We start from the raw sequence: 26,989 nt of genomic DNA on the forward strand, positions 1-26,989 counted from the left end.
TTTTTTAATTGGGCGTCGACGTATATACAAGGTTTTTGGAAATTATGCATTTCAAGGATCATATAGAAGGAAAAAGGAGCCTCCTTCATACGCCAATATTAAAGTAAAAATCAGGCTATAGAATTATTAATCACTAGCCGTCAGGCTCGCTTCGCTCGCCATATCCGTCTAGCCAGGGGGCTCTGCCCCCTGGACCCCCGACTGGATCGTCCAAATATGAGATCAGCGGGCTCGCCTGCATGTAGACCTCAGCGGAACCTCTGTACCAAATTTGAACGCATTATGTCAATTTGATCTCGAAAAACACCCAGGACCTCCTAAATAGGTAGGCTATTTAGGAAGTACAGGATAAATTGGTATTTAGGTGGTCCTACATATTTTATGCATTTCAATCTTCAACTTGGTGCCAACCTAACAAAGTCAACTCAACTTAATGCCAACCTGACAAAATTTTCAATTTAGTTACCAGAACAATTACTGTTTCGAAGAGATCTCTAGATTATAGTTCTATATTAACATATGGTATGGACATTTCAATTATATTTTTAAGATATTGGAATAAGAAGAATATACATGCTAAAAGACGAACTTTAAACCCTTAAAAACCACCCTTAGAGTTAAAATATCGCCAAAAGATTTCTTAGTGCGCCTCTAAAGGGCCAACTGAACATACCTACCAAATTGAACGTTTTTGGTCCGGTAGATTTTTAGTTCTGCGAGTGAGTGAGTCAGTCAGTCAGTGAGTGAGTAAAGTGAGCCATTTCACTTATATATATATATATAGTGAATAATATAGAATAATATAGATAAATCAGCTGACAAGTGATTACAAAGATGTGTAAAGAAGCCACATCGTTGTTCGTTTTTTAATTGCGCGTCGACGTATATACAAGGTTTTTGGAAATTTTGCATTTCAAGGATAATATAAAAGGAAAAAGGAGCTTCCTTCATACGCCAATATTAGAGTAAAAATCAGGCTATAGAATTATTCATCATAAATCAGCTGACAAGTGATTACACAGATGTGTGGAGAAGCCAATCTATTGCTGTTATTCCATAAGGTCTATAGTTTCAATCAGGTACTTGTGGATGAGAATACTGCGTGAGGTCTACTGTTCACAGAACTACTAGTAAAATAAGCTACATTGTGATAATGTTACACTTGTGGTACAGTGTTGAGTGTTTTAGTCAGTTTTGTGTGTTGCTTTTTTGTATGACTATTCAATTCAATTCAATTTATTTCACCAAAACACAAAAACTTTACAAAGATGTGACAATCAGAAAAAAAACAATAATTATTATTCTAAATATCTATATCATCTATCTGTAAAATACGGCTGGAGGTGAAGAACTACTGGCATAAGTGAAGCACTTGTTCGCCAGTAGGAGTAGGCTAGAGACTTACCGTAACTGTTTCTAAATCTTAAGCTAATAATTTAAAATGGAATATTTTTAGATACTATTATTCGGTTGGTTCAGTTGTTTGTTTTATTGTAACTTTTATTGTATTGTTACTTCTGCCAGTGTTATGATTTTGTTACTTCTATTGCATATTGTTTGTGACTTTTGCCTATTACTGCATTGTATAATATGTTTATTGGCAATAAAAGGCATCTTATCTCATCTTGAGAAAATAAAAGGGTACTTCTTACTACAAACAAAAAATTCCCCATACCGTACTAGCACATATTGACTCTTTCAGGCTGTCGTCACCATAAGTGAGAAAATGAACATTGTTGATATGTTTGCTACGCTGAGTAACGTAGGTTCAAAGTTATTAGTGTTTGAAGGTTTTAAGTATTCAAAAAATATATCTTTATCTATCACCCACATTGTTTGTGTCATTAAAACAAAATTCAGAAATGAAAAGTCAAAACATTAGAATGAATAATGATTAAGACGATGTGTTTGCGAGAACCAATTTGACAGAGCTTATTCATTCAAGATGACTGTATCTTAATAAATTATTGTCGTACAATCATGGTTCTAGCCCACTCTTTCAATATCAATTAGAATGTAATTGATACATAATTTTTAAAGTGATTCTATTAGTAGAATATTTTGATGTTTTCCATGATTAAACACCTAATAATAACTCAGATGAGCATTGTTTCAAAGTGGATATTCCTCCTTAGGAGTAAAATGCATTCCATATTTCTCAACGAAAAAAGGAAGTTTACTTAAATATTTACTTGGAAACAATAGTTCCAACTTCAACCATAGAGAAATGATAGCATAAGAAGATATCCCATGGTATAGATCGTCTATGTTACAAATTTCAAGCCTATTAATGTTAATTAACCCACTGTTTATTATTACTGAATAACACCGGGTGACAGTGTAAAGCTGCGTACACATATTCGCGCTTCCAACCCGCACCGAGCACGCTCCTCCCTCGCACCGCCCTCGTACCACCATCGAACCACATTCGCTCCGCCCACGCACCCATCATGAACGTTACGGAAGATGTTAGATCTTCTCGCGTTCCCCGGTCGAACCACTCTTGCTCGCTGGTCGATCATCAATCGCTCTGCTGGAGTGACGTTCGGTTGCGGAGCAGAGCGAAAGTCTGTACGCACCTTAAGAACGGCACAGTACGAGAGTTACCAGCGTCACATACCACTAGGATTACCGGCTTGAGTAAGCATTGAAAATTGAAACATAACCATATCATGGTGAATATCTAACTTCTTGTGCTACCTATATTTCATCTATACTTCAACAGAGTTCAAATATTTTAATAAGTCAATGAACTTTCAACGAAGTTTGTGGAGGAGAGGTTAAGATTGGAAATAATAGAATTTTTGCCGTCCATACCTTGAATTCAAATTTTTATTAACGTTAGAGATTTTGAATTCAAGTTTTCATAACCTCTAAAGTATATAACTATGAAGTAAAAACTCAAAGTTTTCTTCTTCATATCATACTTTCTTCTGCATCATTATTTTTCCTCCACCTACTGTCCAAAGTACTTACTTTACTCCCTGAAACATAATACAGTACTAAAGTGTCACTTTTTCGCTCTCGGTAGTAAAAAATAGAAAAACTCCCTAGGGAGGAAAAGTGACTCCATTTAAATAACATGGGAAGCATCTCTATTTTAAAAACTTACATTTGAAATATGTTAGAAGGTCTAAGATGTGGAAGCATAATAGAGGTATTTGTCATTGAATCAACTGAATTCAATACCACAACCAGAAATTTTATCAAATCATGAAATATATGTTCGTATGATATTATATACTTACTATTAGTAGACGAAAATTTATACAAATTTTAAAATATTTTATTCTATTCAAAATACCAGCCAACATATATTTTTCATCTGCAATTCAAATCTGAACCGCGTGATCTGGAGTCAGCCATTTTTGATAGCCGCTCAGCTGATAATTTTTATAACTTTTGCCGATAGATAGCGCAATCGGCAGTGCCAATCAGACGACCGGGTTTTACGTTTTAGATTTTAGGTTATGTTGTTAGGAAACATTGTCACCAATAACATAAGTTATTAAAATTATTTGATTTGCAGTTTCTATAAAAAAATGTCTATGGAGGAAAAATGTTGTGTACAGATATACAAATAACTATTTTTCCTACAGTTACCTTGAAAAGTGACCATTCCTGCACTGATTACAGAACGCAAAGAATCACTTTTCCGCTCTAGTGCGCAAAGTATTACTTTGTGTACTCTTAATACTTGGCATATTATCTTGCAGCCATCCCAATCAGCTGTTGACATTGTTGGCGTGTATTTTGAATGGGAATTTGTTCTATCTATATTTTTCTGATTTTCAAATAAATAAAAATGAGAACTCATTAAATTATACATTTTGAATATTATTATAATTACTCATTATTTCAAATAATATATTTTCATTCATAAATTGATTGGTTGAAAAATTATTTAGAAATTAAGATTTACTCAAAATTATTCAGATTAATTGGATTAATTTAATTTTTAATTTGAATAAATTATCGATTATTAATTTTCAATTGGATTATCAAGTTTAAAATTAATTAAAGTTGTTATTAATAACAAAATTATACAGACAAACATTTCATGGATTTCAGCCATCATTTTACCCTTAATCAACCACTTTTCAAATTCAATGGTAACTGTAGGAAAAATTTTATGTGAAATACGTGCGCAAAGTTCCTCTGCTGCACTCAAGAAACCATTCCGCCCTCGCCTACGGCTCGTGCGTAAACGTTTCTTTCGGTGCAGCAAACTGTCACTTTGCGCACTAGTTGCACAAATAACTAATTTAGCTGTTTATACATTCTTGTCAAGACTGACAACTGTATTTATCTTATTTTCCCATTGGTAGGTTGGATAGTAGGCCTACCTATACCATGGGATATCTTATTATGTTATCTTTCCTCTATGATAGCAACTTCAAGATCTACTTGAATCAACAAAACTTGAAGAAGGGCCTACATTGGTCTAGGTGGGCCGTCCACTGGAACCGATTTCGTCCGAACTAGCATCGGCCGAAAATCACCGAACTTGTCCGAACGATCCCCCAACAAAGAAAGCTATAGATGCTCGTACATTGCAACAGGTTCATACGTCCGTGCACGGCTGTCTCCGGCCGATCAAGTTTTCGATCCGAATTGAATGGATTTTCCGGCTCTATCCGTCCGAAGTCGAGCTGAGACAACATCATCCTAACCTCAAAATTGTTTCACAGTCTTGTCTGTTTTTTGAACTTGTTCTGTTTAATAAATATTTTTTTATTATCTTTGTGAGTAAACACACACAGAAGAATGACTTTCCCTACTAACTAAAGTGCGAGATAAATTACTTTTAACACGGCTCTTTCTCGGAAGACGGAGAGGTCCGATGCTCTATCCTCCACTAATCGCTCCCACTACCTAGCAGCATTCTCCTTCTTTTGTGTCTGATTGAGAGAGCTTTGTAACGCGACGCGGCAACACTCCCCTCCATCTATTGCTGGCAATTCTCCAAGTAGGGAACTGGTCAGCAGGTATATTGGTTTGTGTATGTTACAGAGATGTTTTCATCACAAGAACATGAAGCAAAATGACACGGCGCATCCAATTGTGCGCAGGATGTCCGTCTGTGTCTATGCTACAAACTGTGGAGGGAGAAATGGGTTTCTCCTCTTCATGTTAAAAGTAATTTATCTCGCACTTTAGCTTGCCTCTTTACTTTCTGGCAACCAGCCAACTACAGAACTAGACTGACGAAAACGGTTCCAATGGACGACCGTGTTCGTCCGAATTAACGGCAGGCAGATTCGTCCGATCCAACGGCCGAACGGATCGGTTGAATACGGTTCCAGTGGACGGTTACCCTTAGGGTATTCAAGTTCCTGTTCTTGCAAACTTGACTAATGTACACGCCCCTTAAGAAAAGGAAACATCCAGGGCTTCATAAAGTAAGAAGATGATGATAAGGTAACTATAGGAGCAGAACCATCATTAGTATCTAAAAAAAAGACGACAGTTTCAAGTGAATATCACTGTAAGAACCTTCTATCTTTAAATAGAAAAGCGTAATGATTTACCGTACTCTAATACTATGGTGAGGTCCACGTTATAATGGCAGTATTTGATTAACATTTGTGTTGCTATCCTTGTCTATAATTCGACAAAGCTGATAGCGCTATTCATTTCTACCTCCGCAACGTTGCCAGATCGGGTTTTTACAAACAAAATATTTTATATCAATAAAATGAAAATTCACTATTCAAGATATACTAAATTCAATATTCATTTTCAATATTTTATACAATATTTTCTACCTCTTTTCTGTATAGGGCTACTTGTAATATAAATATAAAGAAAATAAAAATCTCAGTACCCTTTTTTTGAAATATTTTATCACTACATGTTTCAGACATTTATACCATTATCACTTGAAAATGGCATAAATGTCTGAAACATGTAGTGATAAAATATTTCAAAAAAAGGATACTGAGATTTTTATTTTCTTTATATTAATATTTTCTACCTCTGCAACGTTGCCAGATCGGGTTTTAACAATATAGAAACAAAATATTTAATCTCAATAAAATGAAAATTCACTATTCAAGATATACTAAATTCAATATTTTATACAAGAATGAACAGCTAATATTAAGCTGGTATCAGCTATCTTCTGTTGTAGGCAGAGAGTCGGCAACACTGTGTTCCCATCTTTCTCCACAGCCATTATAACGTGGACCTCACTATACAATCTGAAATTCAGACACTGGTAAATTAATTATTATTGTTACTATGCAGATGATGGTGTTTTGATGAAAGCGACCAATTTAGTATAATAAACTGTATTATAATATATCAACAATTTTGGAAACAGAACAAGGTAAACTGTGGAAAATCGTATCAAAGCCAATTAATTATACAATAAATAATTCAAAGTATAAAAAATACTAAATCAGTAGATTTTGTTAGTTCGATATTTGATTGAAAATACTAAATTGATTGAGAATACGTAAGTTATACATTTTTTTATAATACACTGGAAATTGAATTGAATTGAAATTACTAATGAAGCAGTGAAAATGATTGAGAAAGAATATTATGAATTTTGTTGAGATAAATTAAAGTAGAATAGAATTTGAATTGGTAGTTTATAATACACTGGAAATTGAATTGAATTGAAATTACTAATGAAGCAGTGAAAATGATTGAGAAAGAATATTATGAATTTTGTTGAGATAAATTAAAGTAGAATAGAATTTGAATTGGTAGTTTATAATACACTGGAAATTGAATTGAAATTACTAATGAAGCAGTGAAAATGATTGAGAAAGAATATTATGAATTTTGTTGAGATAAATTAAAGTAGAATAAAATTTGAATTGGTAGATGAAAGAGGAGTATTAGTCGGATATAAATTAGACAACTAAGCAGAAAAAAAATCAGGAAACATATTCATAATCCGATAGATAAAAACAAAACAAAAACCCGTTCTTACTGGATAAAATCAAACTGATTCCTCTCATAAATGGATGGATCCACATTAATTCCGACCAACAGACAATGAAAAAACCTAGGTAATTTTGTAAGAATTTTCAAGTTTCAAGTCACTTGCGATCTCTCAGTCTTCATAAGAACCATTTCAGAAAATATTACATCTCATGGCACTAAATCAAACTTATTTTACAATCTATCCTATCTGAAGTTGTTGGAAACCGTAGCGTTAGTTCAACATCCATTTCGAAAGATATGCATCAAGATTTGAGACATCATGTTTTTCCAGTCTTTGTGATTGGCAACAGTTCAGCCTCTCTAGAGAATAATAAATTATGTTGTGAAAACGTTGACGTTGTAGGAATCGTTGACAACAAAACCGTTGAAATTAATATCATGCCTTCAAACAGTTACTTGAGTGCAGCACTCACTTGTTTGAGGAAATGCAGACAATGTTATCACAAATAGAAATGGTTTACAACAAACCCGTTGTAAAGCCAGAAAACAAAGATGGATCAAGATTAATAAGAGAGTGTAGTTGATTTAATTTAACGTTGACATTAGTATTATGCGTTCAAACAGTTACTTGAGGGCAACACTAAAATGTCGACAATATTATCACAAAATTAGTTAAAATCAACGACAGTTACGTTGATTACAATATCAACGTAATCAGTTTCAAACAATAATTTTTAGAAAAAATATCAACAATGTAATCACAAAATTAGTTAAATCAACGACAGCTACGTTGATCAAAATATCAGCGCAATCAGTTTCAAACAAGTTCTTGAGAAAATGTCGACAAAGTCAACAATATTATTAATGTTAAATCAACAACAGCTACGTTGCTTACAATATCAACGTAATCCGTTTCGGACAGTTAATTCAAGAAGTGCCGGTTGCACGTACGTCGGTTGAATTTTAATCGTGATTAATTCAACGAGAACCAATCAGAGAAGCCGTCTTTTCAGCCTTCTCTGATTGTTTCTCGTGAAAAATTAATCACGGTTGAAATTTAAACGGCTTTTGTGCAACCGGGCCATAGTAGTTAATCATCATACGTCATTCACAGTGTTCCAAATCAATTAAACATATTTAATTCAACGACAATCACGTTGTTTACAGCAGCTTTGACACCTTGTGCGTTTCAAAATGTTCGACTCTGGAAATGTTCAATTAAACTTGATTTAAATGTTCAATTAAACTTGATGTAAATGTTCAATTAAACTTGATGTAAATGTTCAATTGAACTTGATGGAAATGTTCGATTAAACTTGATGTAAATGTTCAATTGAACTTGATGTAAATGTTCGATTAAACTTGATGTAAATGTTCAATTATTCTTGATGTGAATGTTCAATTATTCTTGATGCTGACAATACTGACCGTAGAGCGAAGGATACAATAATTGCACTCACACACATACACATGTTGATAGTAAGGAATGTTTAGTGTTCAGACGGCTGAGACTTGGACGCTCTCGATGCGCGAGACGGGACTGGCCAGCTCCACAGAAAGCGTCTGCTCTGTGCTAGTCTGCTGTGACTCCCCTCCCTCTCCTGCTTGTCCTTCCCCTCCTTGTCCCTGGCCTTCCCCTCCACTGCACCTGATCTTCAAGTCACGCATCTTGTCCATGAGTGCGTTGATCGTGTCCAATGAGTCTGGATTCGCCTGTCAACAAAACACAACAAAATTAAAGATGTAATAGTGTAATAGATAGTGTAATAGTGTAATTGATGAATTCCACTGGATTTGCACATAGCAGTGACTGTCAACATTGGAAATAGGCCTACAGTGTCCCACAAAAGGTTTAACAGCCCAAGATCATAGATTGTATAAAGAGGTCCACGTTATAATGGCAGTGTTTGATAGGCAATGTTATTGCTATCATTGTCAACAAAGCGCATAGCGCTATCTCTTTGTCGCTTTGTTCTATTGGCAGACCGTCTTTTAACTATGTAGAATACCTAACAAAATATTTAATTTAATCTAATTGAGAAATTCATTATGAAAATATTGAAAAATATAATTTCGTGTTTAATAAAATATAGTTGATTATTTAAACGAGAATGAAAAGTTGATATTACATTAATAAACCTCTGTTGCCAGACAGTCTTTTAACAATGTAGAATTAATAATTAATCAACAAAATATTTCTTCCTAATTATGAAAATTCACTATGAAATCATTGAAAAATATAATTTCATGTTTAATAAAATATAGTTGATTATTTAAACGAGAATGAAAAGTTGATATTACATTAATAAAACTGTATTAGCTACCGTCTATAGAAGGCATTGACAAGACAGAGGTTCGGCAACGTTTTTCTCCACTGCCATTATAACGTGGACGTCACTATAACAGTGAAAGTGAACATTTCTTCCCACGAAAGATGTAACAGCCGAACACCATAGATTCTTCATGAAATTTGCGAGAAAAAATGTTCAGTAAAATTCTCTTACATCGACCTTAATTTTCGAGATATATTATCGATATTTTTGAAAAACGTCAATAACTAGAAAACTATCAGTCAAAATCGATATCTATGATTGGGAAGAGGGAGAAATTTCCAAGTAGATTAATATAATTTGTTACTTTGTTTCATGTTTTTGAACTTTTTATGAGTGTTCAAAGTTGAAAAAATAACATTCGTCGAGGTCAAAGTCAAATATCAAACAGTTTGAACTCTTATTATTAAAAGTTCGGCAAAAACTGCACACATTGAAACAAATTGAAACTTTTGAAAATTTTTTCCTTTTTTCAACCATAATATTGGGGCACCGAGCTTCGCTCGTTATTTATTTATTGACTTTCGATAAACCAAACACAATTCTTTAAAATGATTGGGGAAGTACTAACAGCACAGCCCAAAACTGTTTCTTCCCCGAATTTTGATTTATACACTATAAATAGTCCAGAAAGTAGGTTATGTTCCATACACTTGAATTCAGGTTCAATTTTCGGTTAAAATATTTAAAAACAAAAAATTATAATTTAGATTATATACAAACCAAATTAAATAACAAAATAACACTCACTAATCACTTGAAATTGTCAAATAATGATATACTCTAGTTTAGGAGGATTATCAATGTCATGTCAACAAATTAGATTATGTTGATCAAATCGATTAAATTGTCTAGCTAGATAAAATGTTTCGCTGATTGATTATGATTACACAGCTGGAAATAATTCTGCCTCACTCCCCCACAGGCACACGCATCTTCTGTTATCGAGAGACGACGAAATTATCATCTGTTCTCCAAGGATGAATTATCCTTTTAATGTCGTTCAACGAGTTTTCCAAAGAATGCGACCTAGTGCAATCGAATCTTTATATCATAAACCTACTATATACCAAATTTCGTGAAAACCGTTAGAGCCATTTTCGAGATCCGTAAAACATAAATAACCAGATATAAAAATAATCAGATATAAAAATAACCAGATATATACAGAAATTTCTCGCTTAATATAATAAGATTCTTAAAATTGGATTTTGACAGATGGTTTTCTAGTTGTTTACGTTTTTCAAAAATATCAAAGTCTTGAAAACTAAGGTTGATATAAACAAACTTTACTTGTCATTTTTTGTTGGAAATTTCATGAAAAATCTATGGTATTCGGCTGTCACACCTTTCGTGGGACATTCTATTTTTCTTATCGATATCAAACACTCATTTTTATTACATTATATTGTTATTTGGTTTTTTCTTATTATCTCTGAATCTTTTGCATTGTATTTATATATTTTGCTAACGACGTGGTCAAGTGGTAGAGTGAACATTACTTCGCCACATCATTTAATAAAAAAATCATTTTATTCGATTCTATTGTATGAGACCGACAAGCAGGGACGACTTGCCTGTGGCAGCGTGGTCTGACGCCTGGGGGGCCGGGTGACTGTGACAGAGGCGGCCGTCGACTCGACCGAGCCAAGGGCGTTCGTCAGCTTGCACTTGTACACACCGCCGTCAACCGCTCGGCACAGGTTCAGCTCCAGACTAACCTACAAACAAAATCAAGAACAATACTGATTAACATAATCAACAACAATTAATTAACATTATTAACGACATGTAATTATCATCAATTATAATCAATTAACATCCCTCATCTATTGATCTGTCCAAAAATTGACAAAAGTAAACAAATAATCTTCGATGGTTCAGTCAAGAGAGAAAAGTCAACTAAAGTAAACACATATTTAAGGACTGAAAATTTGTGAAGTGAAGAAATAAAATCTGGTGTGGCACACTCACACAACTTTCCTTGCCATTATGAAAATTGATCACCTGACGCTAGTGTTCACGCGCATCTCAAGTCTACTATTCAAAGATTTGAGCCAGCTGGTGACAGGACATTAACGCTAGAGAAACATGAGGTCTGCTATCTCTCCATAGTGAATGATTTAATAGATTCAACAGTTGCAATCAGATTGTAATTGAATAATCACATTTTCTCGAATTTCAAGCTCATTTTCAATTTTAGGTGGAAATGTTACTGGACATTAATTGTAGAGATTTTCATGCTCAATCTTTTCCACACGGAATTTTTTGTTTAAATTATATCTGAGACCCGATAATTGGAAATCTAAAATCAAACTTTGCATAGATGGGGCGGAGCTCCTGAAATTTTTACAGATATGCGACTTATGGCAGTTGATATAGCTTATCAATGAGTATTTTAGATATAAATCTGATCAAAATCGTTGGAGCCATTTTCGAGAAATTCGCGAAAACCCCTGTTTTTGACAACATTTTTGCCGCCATCTTGAATTGCATTTGATCGAAATTGTTCGTGTCGGATCCTTATTATTGTACCTTAAGTTCCAAATTTCAAGTCATTCCGTTAATTGGGAGATGAGATATCGTTTACACAGACGCACATACACTCATACACACACACATGCAGACCAATACCCAAAAACCACTTTTTTGGACTCAGGGGACCTTGAAACGTATAGAAATTTAGAAATTGGGGTACCTTAATTTTTCTCGGAAAGCATTACTTTCTTTACCTATGGTAATAGGGCAAGGAAAGTAGAAATGACTCTGGTAGTTGGCATACCTTGGTGCCATCGCATGTGAAAAGCATGCGATCGTTGGGCGAAAGTGTGACGCCGTCCTTTGTCCACACAACGTCGGGTGTGGGATTGCCTGTGATGTCGGCACTGAGCGTGAGGCAAGCACGTTCGTCAAGCGTCACGTCGCTCAGCTCGCTCGCAAACGCGGGTGCCACCTCCGGCAGATCGGCCTTCTTTTTATCTGCAACCACAACATCACATCAATCAATTCAAATTAATAACTCACACATCAACTTCAGTACAGTACGCGTCACGTAGACGCGGCTCCGTCACTTTGAAACGGCGTATAGGCAAGGTATGAATAGAATAGAATAGAATCTTTTTTGCAGCAATATCTGAGGTCTTCAGATACAAGTGTCAAATATATACAACATAATACAAAATACAAATATATTACATCAGTAAGTTACACTATCAGTACCCTATAATAATATGTCACCTGTATTTATACTAATTTTAGAAGAACGTATGTTCCGCCTAAGTGTTGGAGCTCCTAATCCGGTTTGAACGGATGGCTTGATCATTGCTAATGACAACTTCATCAAAAACTCACGTCTCTTCATTTTATTATTTTGAATCTCAAGTTGTAGAGAATCATAGCATTTATTCCAATCTGATCCATCATCCCATACCACATTCTTAGTGACAATACAAGTAAATCTTTGTAATAGTGTTTGATAAAAGTCCTACGTAAAAAACACTCTGGGGTGTTAGACACCCCAAACGAAGAACGAGATGAGCTGGTGACCTTGTAGAATGCTATTACTGACTGGAAGTGGTGGAGAGTAGTTGACAATACTACAAACCTAATTTAGACTGGGCATAAATTCCCATCTGTTTGATATTGTCAACTGCAGAACAGAAAAAAATCCCTGGGGTGTGAAACACCCCAGTGTGTCTCTTTAGGGTTAACAATGTAGAATTAATAATACAAAATATTTCATTTCAATTATGAAAATTCATTATGAAATTATTGAAAAATGTAATTTCTTACTTGATAAAATATAATTTATTTATTTATTTAGCGTATGGCAGATACACAAAAAATATAATAGCTCATGAGTCTCAAATGCCTAGATATACACTGTATATTTCAAAATTCTTTGAGATGTTGTGTAGTTTTCGGTCAGGAGAACATAAGTTTGTCTGACCGCCATCAGACAAATATAATTGATTATTTTTAACGAGAATGAACAGTTAATATTACATAAATAAACCGGTATCAGTTATCCTCCAAAGAAGGCATTGACAAGACTAAGGATCGGCAACGTTGTTCTCATATATTTCTCCACTGCCATTATAACGTGGACCTCACTATAGATGGAGGAAGCTCCCTACACACAGAGATATTTCATGAATGAGAGAGTTGCAACGTATCACCAACAATGGAAAGAACATGTTGAACGAATGTCAGTCAGCTGATAGGCTGAGTTCTGCTAAAAGGACGTAACTCCAAAAACCTCCTTGCGTATCTTTTCTGATGCAACACGTTGCTTTTGAGAAGATACAAAAGAGCATCTGTTGCTTATGGAAAAATACATTAAAGCTCCTTGTGTATCTTTTCGGATGCAACACAAATTAAACGATGCTTTTGAGAAGATATAAAAGAGCATCTGTTACTTATGGAAAGATACATTAAAGCTCCTTGAGTATCTTATTGGATGCAACACGATGCTTTTGAGAAGACCATCTGGAAATGCACTCATGCTCAGAAAGAGCATCTGGTGCTTATGGAAAGATACATTAAAGCTCCTTGTGTATATTTTCGGATGCAACACGATGCTTTTGAGAAGATACAAAAGAGCATCTGTTGCTTATAGAAAGATACATTGAAGCTCCTTGTGTATATTTTCGGATGCAACACGTTGCTTTGGAGAAGAAACATAAGAGCATCTGTTGCTTATAGAAAGATACATTGAAGCTCTTTGTGTATATTTTCGGATGCAACACGTTGCTTTGGAGAAGAAACATAAGAGCATCTGTTGCTTATGGAAAGATACATTAAAGCTCCTTGTGTATCTTATTGGATGCAACACGATGCTTTTGAGAAGATACAAAAGAGCATCTGGTGCTTATGGAAAGATACATTAAAGCTCCTTGTGTATCTTATCGGATGCAACAGGATGCTTTTGAGAAGATACAAAAGAGCATCTGGTGGAAAGATACATTTCCAAAAATGTTCTATGTTTTTGAATTATTTGTATTGTAGTCTAGTGGCCCTCCGCCGATAGGCAAAGCTATGGGCCCGGACTGTAATTCACAGTTTACAATTTATTGATATTAAAATTTTCTCAAAAATTCAATATTCAAATTGTTTTTGAGAACAGTTTATATTTCGTCAATGAACAATGTAACAGGTAATATTTAATTTCATAATTATAATACAAACTATCTTATACTTACCTTCTTGTTAACAAAGTCGGACATTCTATTACCTATATAATATTATGAATAGACTATTGGTTACCCACTGTAACAGGAACCCACCCCCTACACTCAGACGAATAGTCTTGTAGGGGTATTCTAGTAAAACATGCTCTGTAATACAATGTAATCTGTATTTTGTATGGAATAAAGAATATTTGAATTTGAATAGTAGTGACAGGTTTGCATTGAAACAACACTGCCAGTTTGGCGTGTAACGCACTACACTTTTGCACTTACCGACAATAGTGAGATGGGCGGCTGTAGTGACTTGGCCGTTATTGTTGATGGCAGTGAGCTTGTACTCGCCGGCGTCCTCGGCGGTGACCTTGTCGATCAACAGTTGCACTGTGCCGTCCACTCTGGTCACAATCTTCACTCTGCCCTTGTTGGTGTTCAGAGCCGCGTCGTTCAGAGTCCTAAACATCACACACACATCATCATATGCACACAAACAAATTCAAGAATCATGTGTAACTCAACTAAATTACAGTCATAACATATAAAGGTGCGTACACATATTTGCACTACGAACACGCTTCCAACACGCTATGATCATGAACGTTACGATAGATGTTTCGCGAGAGGTTCGCAAGATGATCGCGCGCTTGTCTTATTGTTGACTTCAATATGCTACCTCATAAATGAGAAATGTTCAATCCAGCTGATCTGGTGACAAAACTAAATAAAATATGCTGACCAGGATTGCTGGGTAGCTTAATAAAAAATTATATTTACTTAATAAATACTAGTAGTTCTGTGAACAGTAGACCTCACGCAGTATTCTCATCCACAAGTACCTGATTGAAACTATAGATCTTATACAAATACAGTAATAGACTGGCTTCTCCACACATCTGTGTAATCACTTCTCAGCTGATTTATGATGAATAATTCTATAGTCTGATTTTTACTCTTATATTGGCTCTGAAGGAGGCTCTTTTTCCCTTTTATATTATCCTTGAAATGCAAAATTTCCAAAAACCTTGTATATAAGTCGACGCGCAATTACAAAAGGAGCATACCTGTCAAATTTCATGAAAATCTATTACCGCGTTTCGCCGTAAATGCGCAACATATAAATATATAAACATTTAAACATTAAGAGAAATGCCAAACCGTCGACTTGAATCTTAGACCTCACTTCGCTCGGTCAACTACATCTACAGCTGGCGAATTAAAATTAATTTCTTTTTGTTGATTTTCTTTCTTTGCAATATGTTTTTCATGTTATATTTGTTATTTAATACAATTATGCACAAAGTAACAAACATTGTATGTGTTGAACGGGATCGATTGAATGGAAACGTTGGTTTGGAACATTTTAAAGAATGCTAGCTTACCATTCCAGTTTATGTCTTCTCGGAGGTCCCTCCAGCTTCAGCTCCATTTTGGCTGGGTACCCCTCAACAGCATTAACAGCAGACAGTTCGTTTACGATGTTCGGCTTGGCGTCTTTTAGATTCTGTAAACACAACATCATTAATACCACCTTAGCCCATACAACTCAAATTTTATGTTTTTATTATGGTTGCATGTGATGAAATATTCAAACTATCTGCATGTGTTAGAAAAGTACGAAAGTGATTCAAAACATCTGGTGTGGTGCACTCACACAACTTTCATTGCCGTTATAAAAAATTGATCACCTGACGCTGGTGTTCACGCGCATCTCAAGTCTACTTATAAACAAAGATCTGAGCCAGCTGGTGACAGGACAATAACGCTGGAGACATATGAGGTCTGCTATCTCTTCATAGTGAATCAGCTATCTCTTCATAGTGAATCATTTAATAGAATCAATAGCTGCCAACAGTTTGCAATTGGATAATCACATTTTCTCGAATTTCGAGCTTATTTTCAATTTTAGGTGAAAATGTTACTGGACATTAATTGTAGAGATTTTCATGCTCAATCTTTTCCACTCAAAATTTTTTGTTTAAATTGTATCTGAAGCTTGATAATTGGGAATCTAAAATCCAACTTTGGATAGATGGGGCGGATATGGGTCTTGTGGCAGTTGATCGATAACTATTTTAGGTATAAATCTAATCAAAATCGTTGGAGCCGTTTTCAAGAAATCGCGAAAAACCCTGTTTTTGACAACATTTTCTCCATTTTAGCCGCCATCTTGAATTGCATTTGATCGAAATTGTTCGTGCCGGATACTTATATTGTAAGGACCTTAAGTTCCAAATTCCAAGTCATTCTGTTAATTGGAATTGGAACCTTAATTTTTTTTCGGAAAGCAATACTTTCCTTACCAATGGTAATAGGGCAAGGAAAGTGAAAATAAATGATATTGAGATATGTTTTGTACCCAGGAACAATGCCCTAGATCCCTAGAATATTGGTATCGAGTTAGGAAACTCTGTATATCCTCCTTGCATGAGACTGATCTCACTATATCCCACTTTAATCTCCAACATTTGTTAATAAATTACAAGTTAGTTGGTTTAGTGCTAGAAGTAGAAGTCCTTGTGAAAACTACCTTATGTGAAGTCCTTACTTATTAAGGCTGTGCAAAGGCTAAAAATAAACTTTCTACTGGTGATATTTTTCAATGTTTTTCGATTTGTATATCATAAAGCTATCAAAATGAAAAAGTTTTCTCAGGAAATAATTTTTTTTCCGATCATTACTTTTTGAGATATTTTTATATGATATAAAGTTTGAATTTTTGGGACAGAACATTTCAAATTCGTTAAGAATGAAATTTAGAGGATAAATTCTTCATGGTATTGTTGATCGAATAAAACAGAAATATCAATTTTTGAGAAAGTTATTCAATTTACCAAAAATAACTCAACAAAAAGTTATTTTTAGTAAATTGAATAACTTCCTCAAAAATTGATATTTTCAGAAAATTCTTGTTTTATTCAATCAACAATATCAACTACAGGAATGTTTGCGTAAAAGAAACATACCTGCAAGATGTCATCTTCAAAAAATAAATGTCACGGTATTATTTATTCTAAAATGGCATTATTTTTACTATTGAATGATATGAAAAACTTTATTTAAAGATTTGTTTTACTTGAAATTATTCAACTTTCAAAATGATCCGTTCCTCTGAAACACTCTGTATATAGATAATAATCTCGGCTCACTGACCTTTGCAAACATTAGATAGGCGATGCCCTCCGACGGCATCCATGCGATGTCGTAGGGCTTGACTTGGCGCTCGCCAAGTGCCGCCTTCAAGTCTCTCACCCGCATTCCTGCCGCCAGCCCCGACACTTTCATCACGAACTCAATGGGGAGGGGCGGACGTCGGATGCCCCATGAGCCGCCGCCCCTGTAGCCGCGACTGCCTCCGCCTCTGCCTCTACCACCGCCCCCGCCACCATTCCTGCTGCTACCGCGACCCTCGGCTCCGCTCCTCGGCTCCGTCTGCTGAAACACAATCATACATTTACTAAATCAATTCAAACAAATTAGCAACCAATAATAGTAATACTCATAAATAGAGACAAAAGGTAGAAAATCATTTTGCCTCATCTACAAAATACAAAAGGGGAACAGAAGTTGGCTGAAGCAAGGTCTATAGGAACCAAGTAAACACACCCGTGTTCCTTATTGAGCGGCCATTTTGTGTTGTTTTTTTTGGCGGCGCATTTCAAAATTCAACTTACTCGTAACAGAATCATGCATTATGCATTTTAAAAACAATATTATGGTTTAAATAATATTAAAATTCAGGGTTTTTATTTTTTTATAATGAAATTTCAATAACAAATGGTTAAATAATTTATTATAAGAAATTGTTTTTATTCTAGTAACATATAAAAGTTTATGGATATAGATGTACATAAGGCATGGGACAAGAGGATAACCTAAGACAGTTAAAAGTTCCCAATCAATTAGATATAAAATCAACAATTCAGTATCTACTTGGAATATGAATACTATAATTTTGACGGAAGAATTAATTTTACAATTCCAAGCCGAGCAATATCCTATTTTTTTTAGAGAAAATTACTAATAACACATCCTGTTAATTTAAGCTACAATGATAACAGCTGGTGGCGAAATATTCCCAAAAGAAATTCATATCTTTTCCATGGAGGCGCTGAATTCACTGAAATTCAAGAAACCATTTTCGGAAAGGTAGGTGTTATCCTTTTGAGTTTTCTTTTATATTTTTCATTACCACAAAAATTGTGCCAAGGCAGCAAAGCGAGAAGCCATTAATATTATTTTCTTCTAATAAAGTAATCTTGATTGTTTTGAATGTAAATATATGATAAAGTTTCATTAAAATTTATAGTAACTGTTCACCTTTGTTTAATCTTTAAAACCACCAAAACATATTACAAATTATATAGTTTTCTTTTCCCCATTAACATATTTGGTGGAAGTATCACATCCTGCTTACAAAATGAGACTTGAACGATCAAATTGATTCAACTAAATTGACAATTGGAAAGTGGACACTCACGTTGCCATTCTTCTGCCCCTCCGTTACTCTGTCCCTTCGGTTCTGGCGTCTCTTGGTTCTGCGGTTGTTCTCGGGGCGATTGTTTTCAACACGGTTGTTGTTGTTGTTTGCTGTGTCGTTGTTGTCGCCGTTGTTGTCGCCGCTGTTGTCGCCGCTGTTGTTGCCGCTTGCGTCTTGTTGGTGCGGCGTTCGGTTGCGCTGCCTGCGGTTGCGCCCTCTGCGTCCGCCGCCGCCTCCGTTGCCCGCTGGCACCGCCACTTCTTCCTCTTCCTGGCCACTCTCAACAGCCTGCTGCAACAACCACAATCCCTATTTAACTTTCATTCTCAACTAGCAGATGCACTAACGCCCTGTGGGTTGGGGGAGCTTTGAGACCAACATCGTACTCAAGAATGTGTTGAAAACCAGAATTCACCCACAGTATCAACCTACACTAGAACATGGTACACCATAGTGGAGTGGGTCAATTTCCATACAGAAAAAATTAAACAAGTGGAGGACACATAAAATTTTTTTGTATTTGCTGGAATTGGAAAGTGAGCATGGTTAGTGTGAATGTGTGAGTGATTGCTAATTTTTCTTTCTTTCTTATTTTTATATTTTTCTACTTCTCTATAAATTCATAAATTATTTATCAGATATTCATTCCTGCTCGCAGACGTAGATTTTTGTACTCTCAGCAAGCAGTATTTTTCTATCCAAATTCACAAATTAGTCCTGGTTTAGCATGATCGAATTCTTCTCTGAAGTTATTATTTAATAAATTACTCTTTTATGTACTTAATAAATTATCAACTTATTACTCTAATATTGTTAAGCTGTATGATTTTTTCTCATAATTTGTAAATATTGTGAATTGAATTGAATGAAATTTGGAATATTTGAAATTTGTAACTAACTATTGTATGTAATTGTAACTTCTTATAATATCAATAGCCTTTTTATAATCGCCTAAAATCTCATCTTCTTAAATGCCTATATCCTATTTTGTGATGGCTATCTTTATATCAGGTAGAATCTTTCAGGTAGGATCTTTTGTATTTATTCTTTTGTAGGAATAATGGTGATATATATCATGGTTGAATCTAAAAAGTTTTAGATTAAAACTACTGGTTGTGATCGTATCTGGTATAGTTTCCTCTTCCACATACGAATTAGTTGAGCCATTTTACTATGAGCAAAAGGTGATAAGCTGCTCTAGACTAGACTCGCCTTTTTTGAAGCATTTGCTTTAAAAGTTGATGATGACTTTTTCACGCTATTATTTCAAAATTCTAAAATCAACTAACCTAAAACTCTTTTCATAAATAGAAAACAGAGCAGACACTTGCACATTTAGCGCTTCCGTGAGCGAAAAGCGAATCAGCTGATGAAAAATCTTTGAAATACGTGATCATTTACTCCAGAGTTCAGGAGCATAAGGTAAAGCCAAGGTCTATAAATACAGGTCATGACACTCGTGTTCCTTATGGAGCGGCCATTATGTGGGGTCTTTATGGCGGTACATTTGAAATATTCCAAACTGCTCATAACAAAATCATGCATTATGTTTTTTAAAAACAATATTCTGGTTCAGATAATATATGTAAATTCAGGTTTTCGATTTTTCAATAATGAAATTTCAATAATTCATTTTTAATCATTAAAAATTGTTCTTATTCTTGTAACTTGTTATGATTCATAAGGCATTGGGACAAAAGACTAACCTCAAAAAGAGTTTGAAATTCCCAATTTAAAAATCAACAATTCAGTTCCTAGTTGGAATATAAATATTATTATTCTGTGGGCAAAGTTATCAATATTCCTTGAACAATATAACAAAATAACACATAATCATGTTGTTCAATCTATAATGATAACAGCTGATAAATTTGAAAATTGGTGAACTAGAAGCCCATAAAATGGCGATTTTGCAATGCATCACGGGATTGTGTCATGACCTGTATTTATAGACCTTGGGTGAAGCTTATTCATATAAAATGAGCAAATGCTTTTGCGTCTACCTTTTGCTCATGAGCAAAACCTTATGCTCCATGCTCTTGCTCAAAGACCTTAAAGAGATATATACCCACAATGCCTATGCCTTCACAATGATAGCTCTTACTTGAAATTGAAGGCCGCCATTGGGGTATTTAGCACGAGATATTATATACATATATTTGAAATACTATAGATTACAAAGGCATTGGTATGTAATAATCTTATGGGTTGCCCCCTCAATGGCCGATTTCAATTCCAAGTAAGACACTAGCGCTACATGTGAGTCTATGCATCTTTAAGGTCTTTGCTCTTGCTCATTAGCATTTGCTCTGGTTTTATTCATATGGGATAATATGATACAGTATCATCTCAACTTGATACACTACACCATAATTTGATACAAAACTAACCTAACCTCACTCACCTGCCTCCTCTCCTCATCACCGCCTCCACCTCCCGCATAGTAGCCGCCGCCGCCACCACCACGCATACCACTCCTTCCCATTCCTCCCCTGCCTCCTCTACCCCGCCCCCGGCCACGGCCACGGCCCCTCGTGTTGCCGCCCCTTCGTGCTCCGTTGATGCGGTAATAGTTACGGCCAAACAGCATGGGCCTCACGTAGTTCTCCTCCTCGTCAGTGTCATCTGCCTTCAGTGTGCAGTCAACGTTCTCTCTGCAATTCACATCAATAAATGCATTTATTTCCTCCTCAAATCCTATTATATTGAGCGAGCAATTACTATATATATATATTTATATGGTTGTGTGGTTATATGGGTATATATTTATGTTCAACTGACCTCGAAAACGGCTCGAAATTTAGAACAAAGTAGGTTTATGATATGAAGATTCGATTGCACTAGGTCTCAATCCTTGGATAACTCGCTGAAGGACATTAAAATGATAAATACGTCCTTGGAAAAACAGCTGGAAATTTTGTCGTCTGTCGTTACCGTAATGGAAGAGAGTGAACGAGTGCATGTGGGATCATCCAGCTGATCTCACAAGAAGAAAAATTCAGCAAGAAAAAACTTTTTTTGTTTATTTCTCTTTTTTTTAGAAAACATGTTTACTTCAGAAAGTCCAAAATAGTAACTAGATGCTGTTAGTGTAGAATAGTACATAGCATATTAACAAATATTGTAGCAAACATAGTATATCATTCTAAATCGAATTCATAGTATATTCATTTATAATTGATGATGTGTTTGTTTTTTGAAGTGTAAATAAATTGTTATTTTGATGAGTGATAGTAGCTTAACCTAGATTTTGATTTGGACTGTAGTATAAATTTGAAAAGGACAGTTTTGGACAGTTTTAAGCCTGTTGTGCCTCCTCATTTAACTGTAAAATAATTGTATGACTGAGAAAATGAATAAATAAATAAAAACTATAATTCAATCATTCGTTACAAATTTTCTATGATTTTACACTCCAGAGCAAAGCTCGGTCCCCCGATAATTTACAAATTACATAAGTAGAAATTAAATAGTATCTTGAAAATTATCAGATATTGAAGTACACCGTGTCCCACGAAGTGGTTTACACGTTTGATTTTATATTACGTGCTCATTCATGCACGTAATTTTAAATTATTACACAGTTTACAAACTATAGTGAGGTCCACGTTATAATGGCAGTGGAGAAAGATGGGAGAAAAACCTTGCCGATCCTCTGTCTTGTCAATGCCTTCTATAGACGGTAGCTGATACAGGTTCGTTGATGTAATATTGGTGGAAGTAGTCATGTTTCTGGTGTTCTTCTCCAGAAAAAAGCTGAGAGGATAATAGTGGGGACAACTTTTAGGGAACATTGTAAACCGTTATTTGTTTCTCATGGAACATTAACGGTTTACAACCAATATATTTATGTTGTTGCCTTGTATATGCATAAAAATAAGTGAAATAATGAACACACGAGGTATGGTTCATTCATACAACACCCGCCAAAGACAACAACTTGATACCCAACGTACAAGATTAACCAAAGTACAGAAGTCCCATCACGTCTTAGGAACAAAGGTCTACAATAGGTTGCCAGAGCCAATAAAAATGTATCCAGTCTCTTGTTCGGCAATCACTATTTGATCTTCTGCGTGCAAACCCCTTCTATTCTTTGGAGGAGTTTTTCACACATACTTTTTAACAAATTAAGTGTTAAGTGTTATGAATATTCTACTGACGTTGCTGATGACTGTATGGTTCGATAGCAAAAGAATTAAATCTCATCTCATCTCTTAACTGATCATTCTCGTTTTAAATATTCAATTATATTTTATTAAGCAAAAAATTATATTTTTCAATAATTTCATAATGAATTTTCATAAATAAGATGAAATATTTTGTTTATTAATTCTACATTGTTGAAAGACGATCTGGCAACAGAGCAAAGCGAGAAAGAGATAGCGCTATACGCTTTGTTGAATGATAGACAAGGATAGCAATACCATTCAAATTCATTCTATTTCCAGAAAGTACATTTTACAATATATTCCCTGAAAATTACTCCCTCTTATATGGAGCAAGTCCGTGTTTAGAGGAGGAGTCATAATGATTATTGCCATATGAGCTCAAAATTTAAGTGATTTTATTCTACATTTTGTGAATATTTGAAGTTTGGTTTTTGTTTTACGGAAGTTTCATTATCAATCTATCTAAATTTGAAATCTTTGTTTTATTCTGATTCATAGTTTCAGATTGAAGATTTGGTGTTGAAATTGAAGTGAACATAACCTACATAATATTTGGACGATTTGTGACAAAATCAGGAAATTGAAGAAGTTTTGGGCAATAGCCTGTTTTTTCTTTTCCGACTATTGTATTGTTCGCTCTATCTAATAAATAATAAATAATAAATAAATAAATAAATAAATAAATAAATAAATAAATGAATAAATAAATTTCAATTTCAATTTATTTTCCTTTACACACATACATAAAATACAAGTAATATTAAATTACAACAAGAATAAACAAACAACTAGCAAAATTAGTACAAAAAAAACAAAAATGTCCGTACAAGATGCTAATTCAGAATTTGGTGTAAAAAAAAATTGAAGCTCTTCCAACTATGGTTACCCATGTACTAGGAAGGCTTTCAATCCTTGAGAGGGAAAATAAAGGATTAGGAAAAAAGGTGAGGTGGGATGATAGGATAGTTAATTTAATAAAGAAAAATAAATAAAAAGGTCCACACTAGATTGGTAAGTGAGCACACAAAAACACTAAGTTCCTCTTTTACTTTGTTTATTTACAGGTAGAAAAAATAGTTCGTTTTAATCCAAATACTAATATCATGTTTTATTTTTTTAGTCAATTTTGCGCAGCAGATATATTCTTCAGGAATTTTATTTATCAATTTAGTGCTTAAATATATAAGTTGTCTTCTGATGGTTTCAATGTTTGTATTGTACATAAGATACTTATTTGAGGAGGAATCTCAGATTGTACAGGTTATTGATTGTGTTATTTGTGCAAGGAAAATTAGCTTTATGTTTGATTATATATTTCGCTACATTTATTACGTACAACTGCCTAACTGTTAACACATTAAACTCTTTGAAAGTCAAGTCGGTTGGGTAAAGTCTGGGTTTATTTAAAATTGTTTTGATTATTGATTTTTGAATTATGAAAAGCTCTTCTAAGTGAGAATTATAACAGCCCCCCCATACGGATATACCATACTGAATTATGGACTGGACCAGTGCATGTTTTATTAAATAAATAAATAAAAACAATAGACACAATACAAGAAAGAAAAGTTGACTTTCTACTGCTGTAGTTTACAAGCATAAGCTATTCAAACATATTTAAATATACAACAAAACAGTTTACATTGCCAATAAAACACTGCCATTATAACGTGGACCTGACTATAGGTTCTAAAAATATACTGGGAAAATTTCATCTCCCTAACCCTCGTAGAAACAAAATGGCGGCATATTAATTTTCATAATAAAGATGGAATATTCTGTTAATTAATTATTATCAATTCTACATTGTTGAAAGACAATCTGGCAACAGAGCAAAGCGAGAAAGAGATAGCACTATACGCTTTGTTGAATGATAGACAAGGATAGCAATACCATTGCCAATAAAACACTGCCATTATAACGTGGACCTGACTATAGGTTCTAAAAATATACTGGGAAAATTTCAGCTCCCTAGCCCTTGTAGTAACAAAATGGCGGAATATCAATTTTCATAATAAAGATTAAATATTTTGTTAATTATTATCAATTCTACATTGTTGAAAGACAATCTGGCAACAGAACAAGCGAGAAAGAGATATCCGCTTTGTTGAATGATAGACAAGAATAGCAATACCATTGCTAATCAAACACTGCCATTATAACGTGGACCTCACTATAGCAGACTAGCTTCACGTCTCAATATGCAACTTGCCCAGATAGCTAGACACCTGGTCCGTTAAAATTCATATAGTGAGATCCACGTTATAATGACAGTGGATTGAGATGGGAGAACAGCGTTGCCGATTCTCTGCCTTGATTAATTATCTTTCTACATTGTCAAAAACAGATTTGGCATCGTTGTGGAGCAAGAAAAGGATAGTACTACCTGCTTTGTCGAATAATAGACAAGGATAGCAACACCAAAGTTGATCAATTGCTGTCATTATAATAACGTGGACCTCACTATAGGAGAATAATTCATTGTAGCTTGTGACATTTATGAAGCGGGCCCACATTGGGCGAGAGTGTGGATGCGGCATAATACTGACTTGATGAGTTCGTCGCGGATGATGTTGAGAACGGGCACCTTGGTGATGCGCCGATTCGACACCCGACTCCAGATGATGCCGGCCGGCTTGTCATGCTTCTTCTCCACGTTGATGACCTGCGTCGGCGTCACTATCACGTCGACCGGCACGTCTTGCGCCGTGAACAGCTCGTGTGGTAGTGTGTCGTATACCTGTTACAAATTACAACCATTCATGTTAAGGCCGGTCCACACGCTCAAGTTTACCATCAGAGTTTTGCTCAAGCAAGAGTCGGAACATGGAAGTCAATGGCTGATAAGACCTCTGAGGAGAACACCAACTTAAAATTATTATTCATAAACCTGACTGTAACCAGTCTTATTGCCAGTGTGTTCCTCTCTTTGTTCATGATTCTGTAAAATACCTAGGCATCATGATAGATTCTCGACTAAGGTGGGAGCCACATATTTCTTATGTTTGTAATAGATTAAGGAAAACATTTTATAAGTTTGTTCAATTGAGAATATTCTTCCATTGTACCAGTTAAGGATGGTATTCCTTGCCCTAATCTCTTCTGTAATTGAATACGGCATTGTTGGATGGGGAGGTTGTGGATCTTCCATCTTACAACCCCTTATTTTGCAGTATATGAAAATTGTAAAAATATGTCTGAATAGACCAATTAGATATCCACTAACCTAATCTATAAAGAATTCAAAGTTCTAAGCCCTGAGGATTTATATAAATTGAACTTATAAAATATGTATTTGAACGACCATTAGATTTTCCAGTGACTCCTGAACATGGATATACAACTCGTGGTCAAGCCAGAGAGAAACTGTATGAGCCGAGATGTGTAACTGCATCTGCGGCTGGTCATGCAGCCTTTCAGGGTCCTCGCTTATTTAATGTTTTACCTTTCGATATTTCTAGAGAGTCCTCCTTATCGATTTTCTGTAGAAGGTTAAGACTGTATTTATCGGCTTCATAAATTGTTTCGTTTTGTTTTGTTTCATTGAAATATGTTTAACTTTATTCTGTAAACTATGCTATATAAACTAAGCATTGTAATCAATTTGTTTCTTTTTGTGGAAGATGTGTATTTTTTTTAGATTGCTTAATGGCATAAGATAATACTATTTATGTAAGTAGCTCTATATAGTACTTGAAGCAGCTGAATCGTTTTTCTTATATATTTTCTGTAATTCATAAGACGAACCACTCCTCGACGCAGGCCTAGCCTAATGAGGAGTGCACCTGATATTTTTTATGTTATTATGCTTTGTAAAATTGTACAATGAAGTGAATAAAAGTTATTATTATTATTATTATTGCGTGTGGACGGTAAAACGGATGCGTCATCAAGCTTTAAGGGCCGTTTTCCGAGCTCTTAGCT

General features: G+C 34.8%; 1 protein-coding gene across 1 annotated transcript in view; it reads right to left on the reverse strand.

The window, feature by feature from the left end:
* Positions 1-7,987: 7,987 nt before the first annotated feature.
* Positions 7,988-26,989, reverse strand: part of LOC111059305 — a 31,185-nt gene continuing 12,183 nt past the window's right edge. Inside the window, 9 exon segments of the mRNA XM_039419733.1 lie at positions 7,988-8,613; positions 10,808-10,951; positions 12,013-12,209; positions 14,693-14,871; positions 15,796-15,917; positions 17,567-17,845; positions 18,894-19,184; positions 21,298-21,547; positions 25,615-25,805. Coding sequence (XP_039275667.1) covers positions 8,398-8,613; positions 10,808-10,951; positions 12,013-12,209; positions 14,693-14,871; positions 15,796-15,917; positions 17,567-17,845; positions 18,894-19,184; positions 21,298-21,547; positions 25,615-25,805 — 1,869 coding nt within the window. The 3' untranslated portion in view covers positions 7,988-8,397.

The sequence above is a fragment of the Nilaparvata lugens genome, chromosome 1, assembly GCF_014356525.2.
Source record: "Nilaparvata lugens isolate BPH chromosome 1, ASM1435652v1, whole genome shotgun sequence".
NCBI classification, from domain to species: Eukaryota; Metazoa; Arthropoda; class Insecta; order Hemiptera; family Delphacidae; genus Nilaparvata; species Nilaparvata lugens.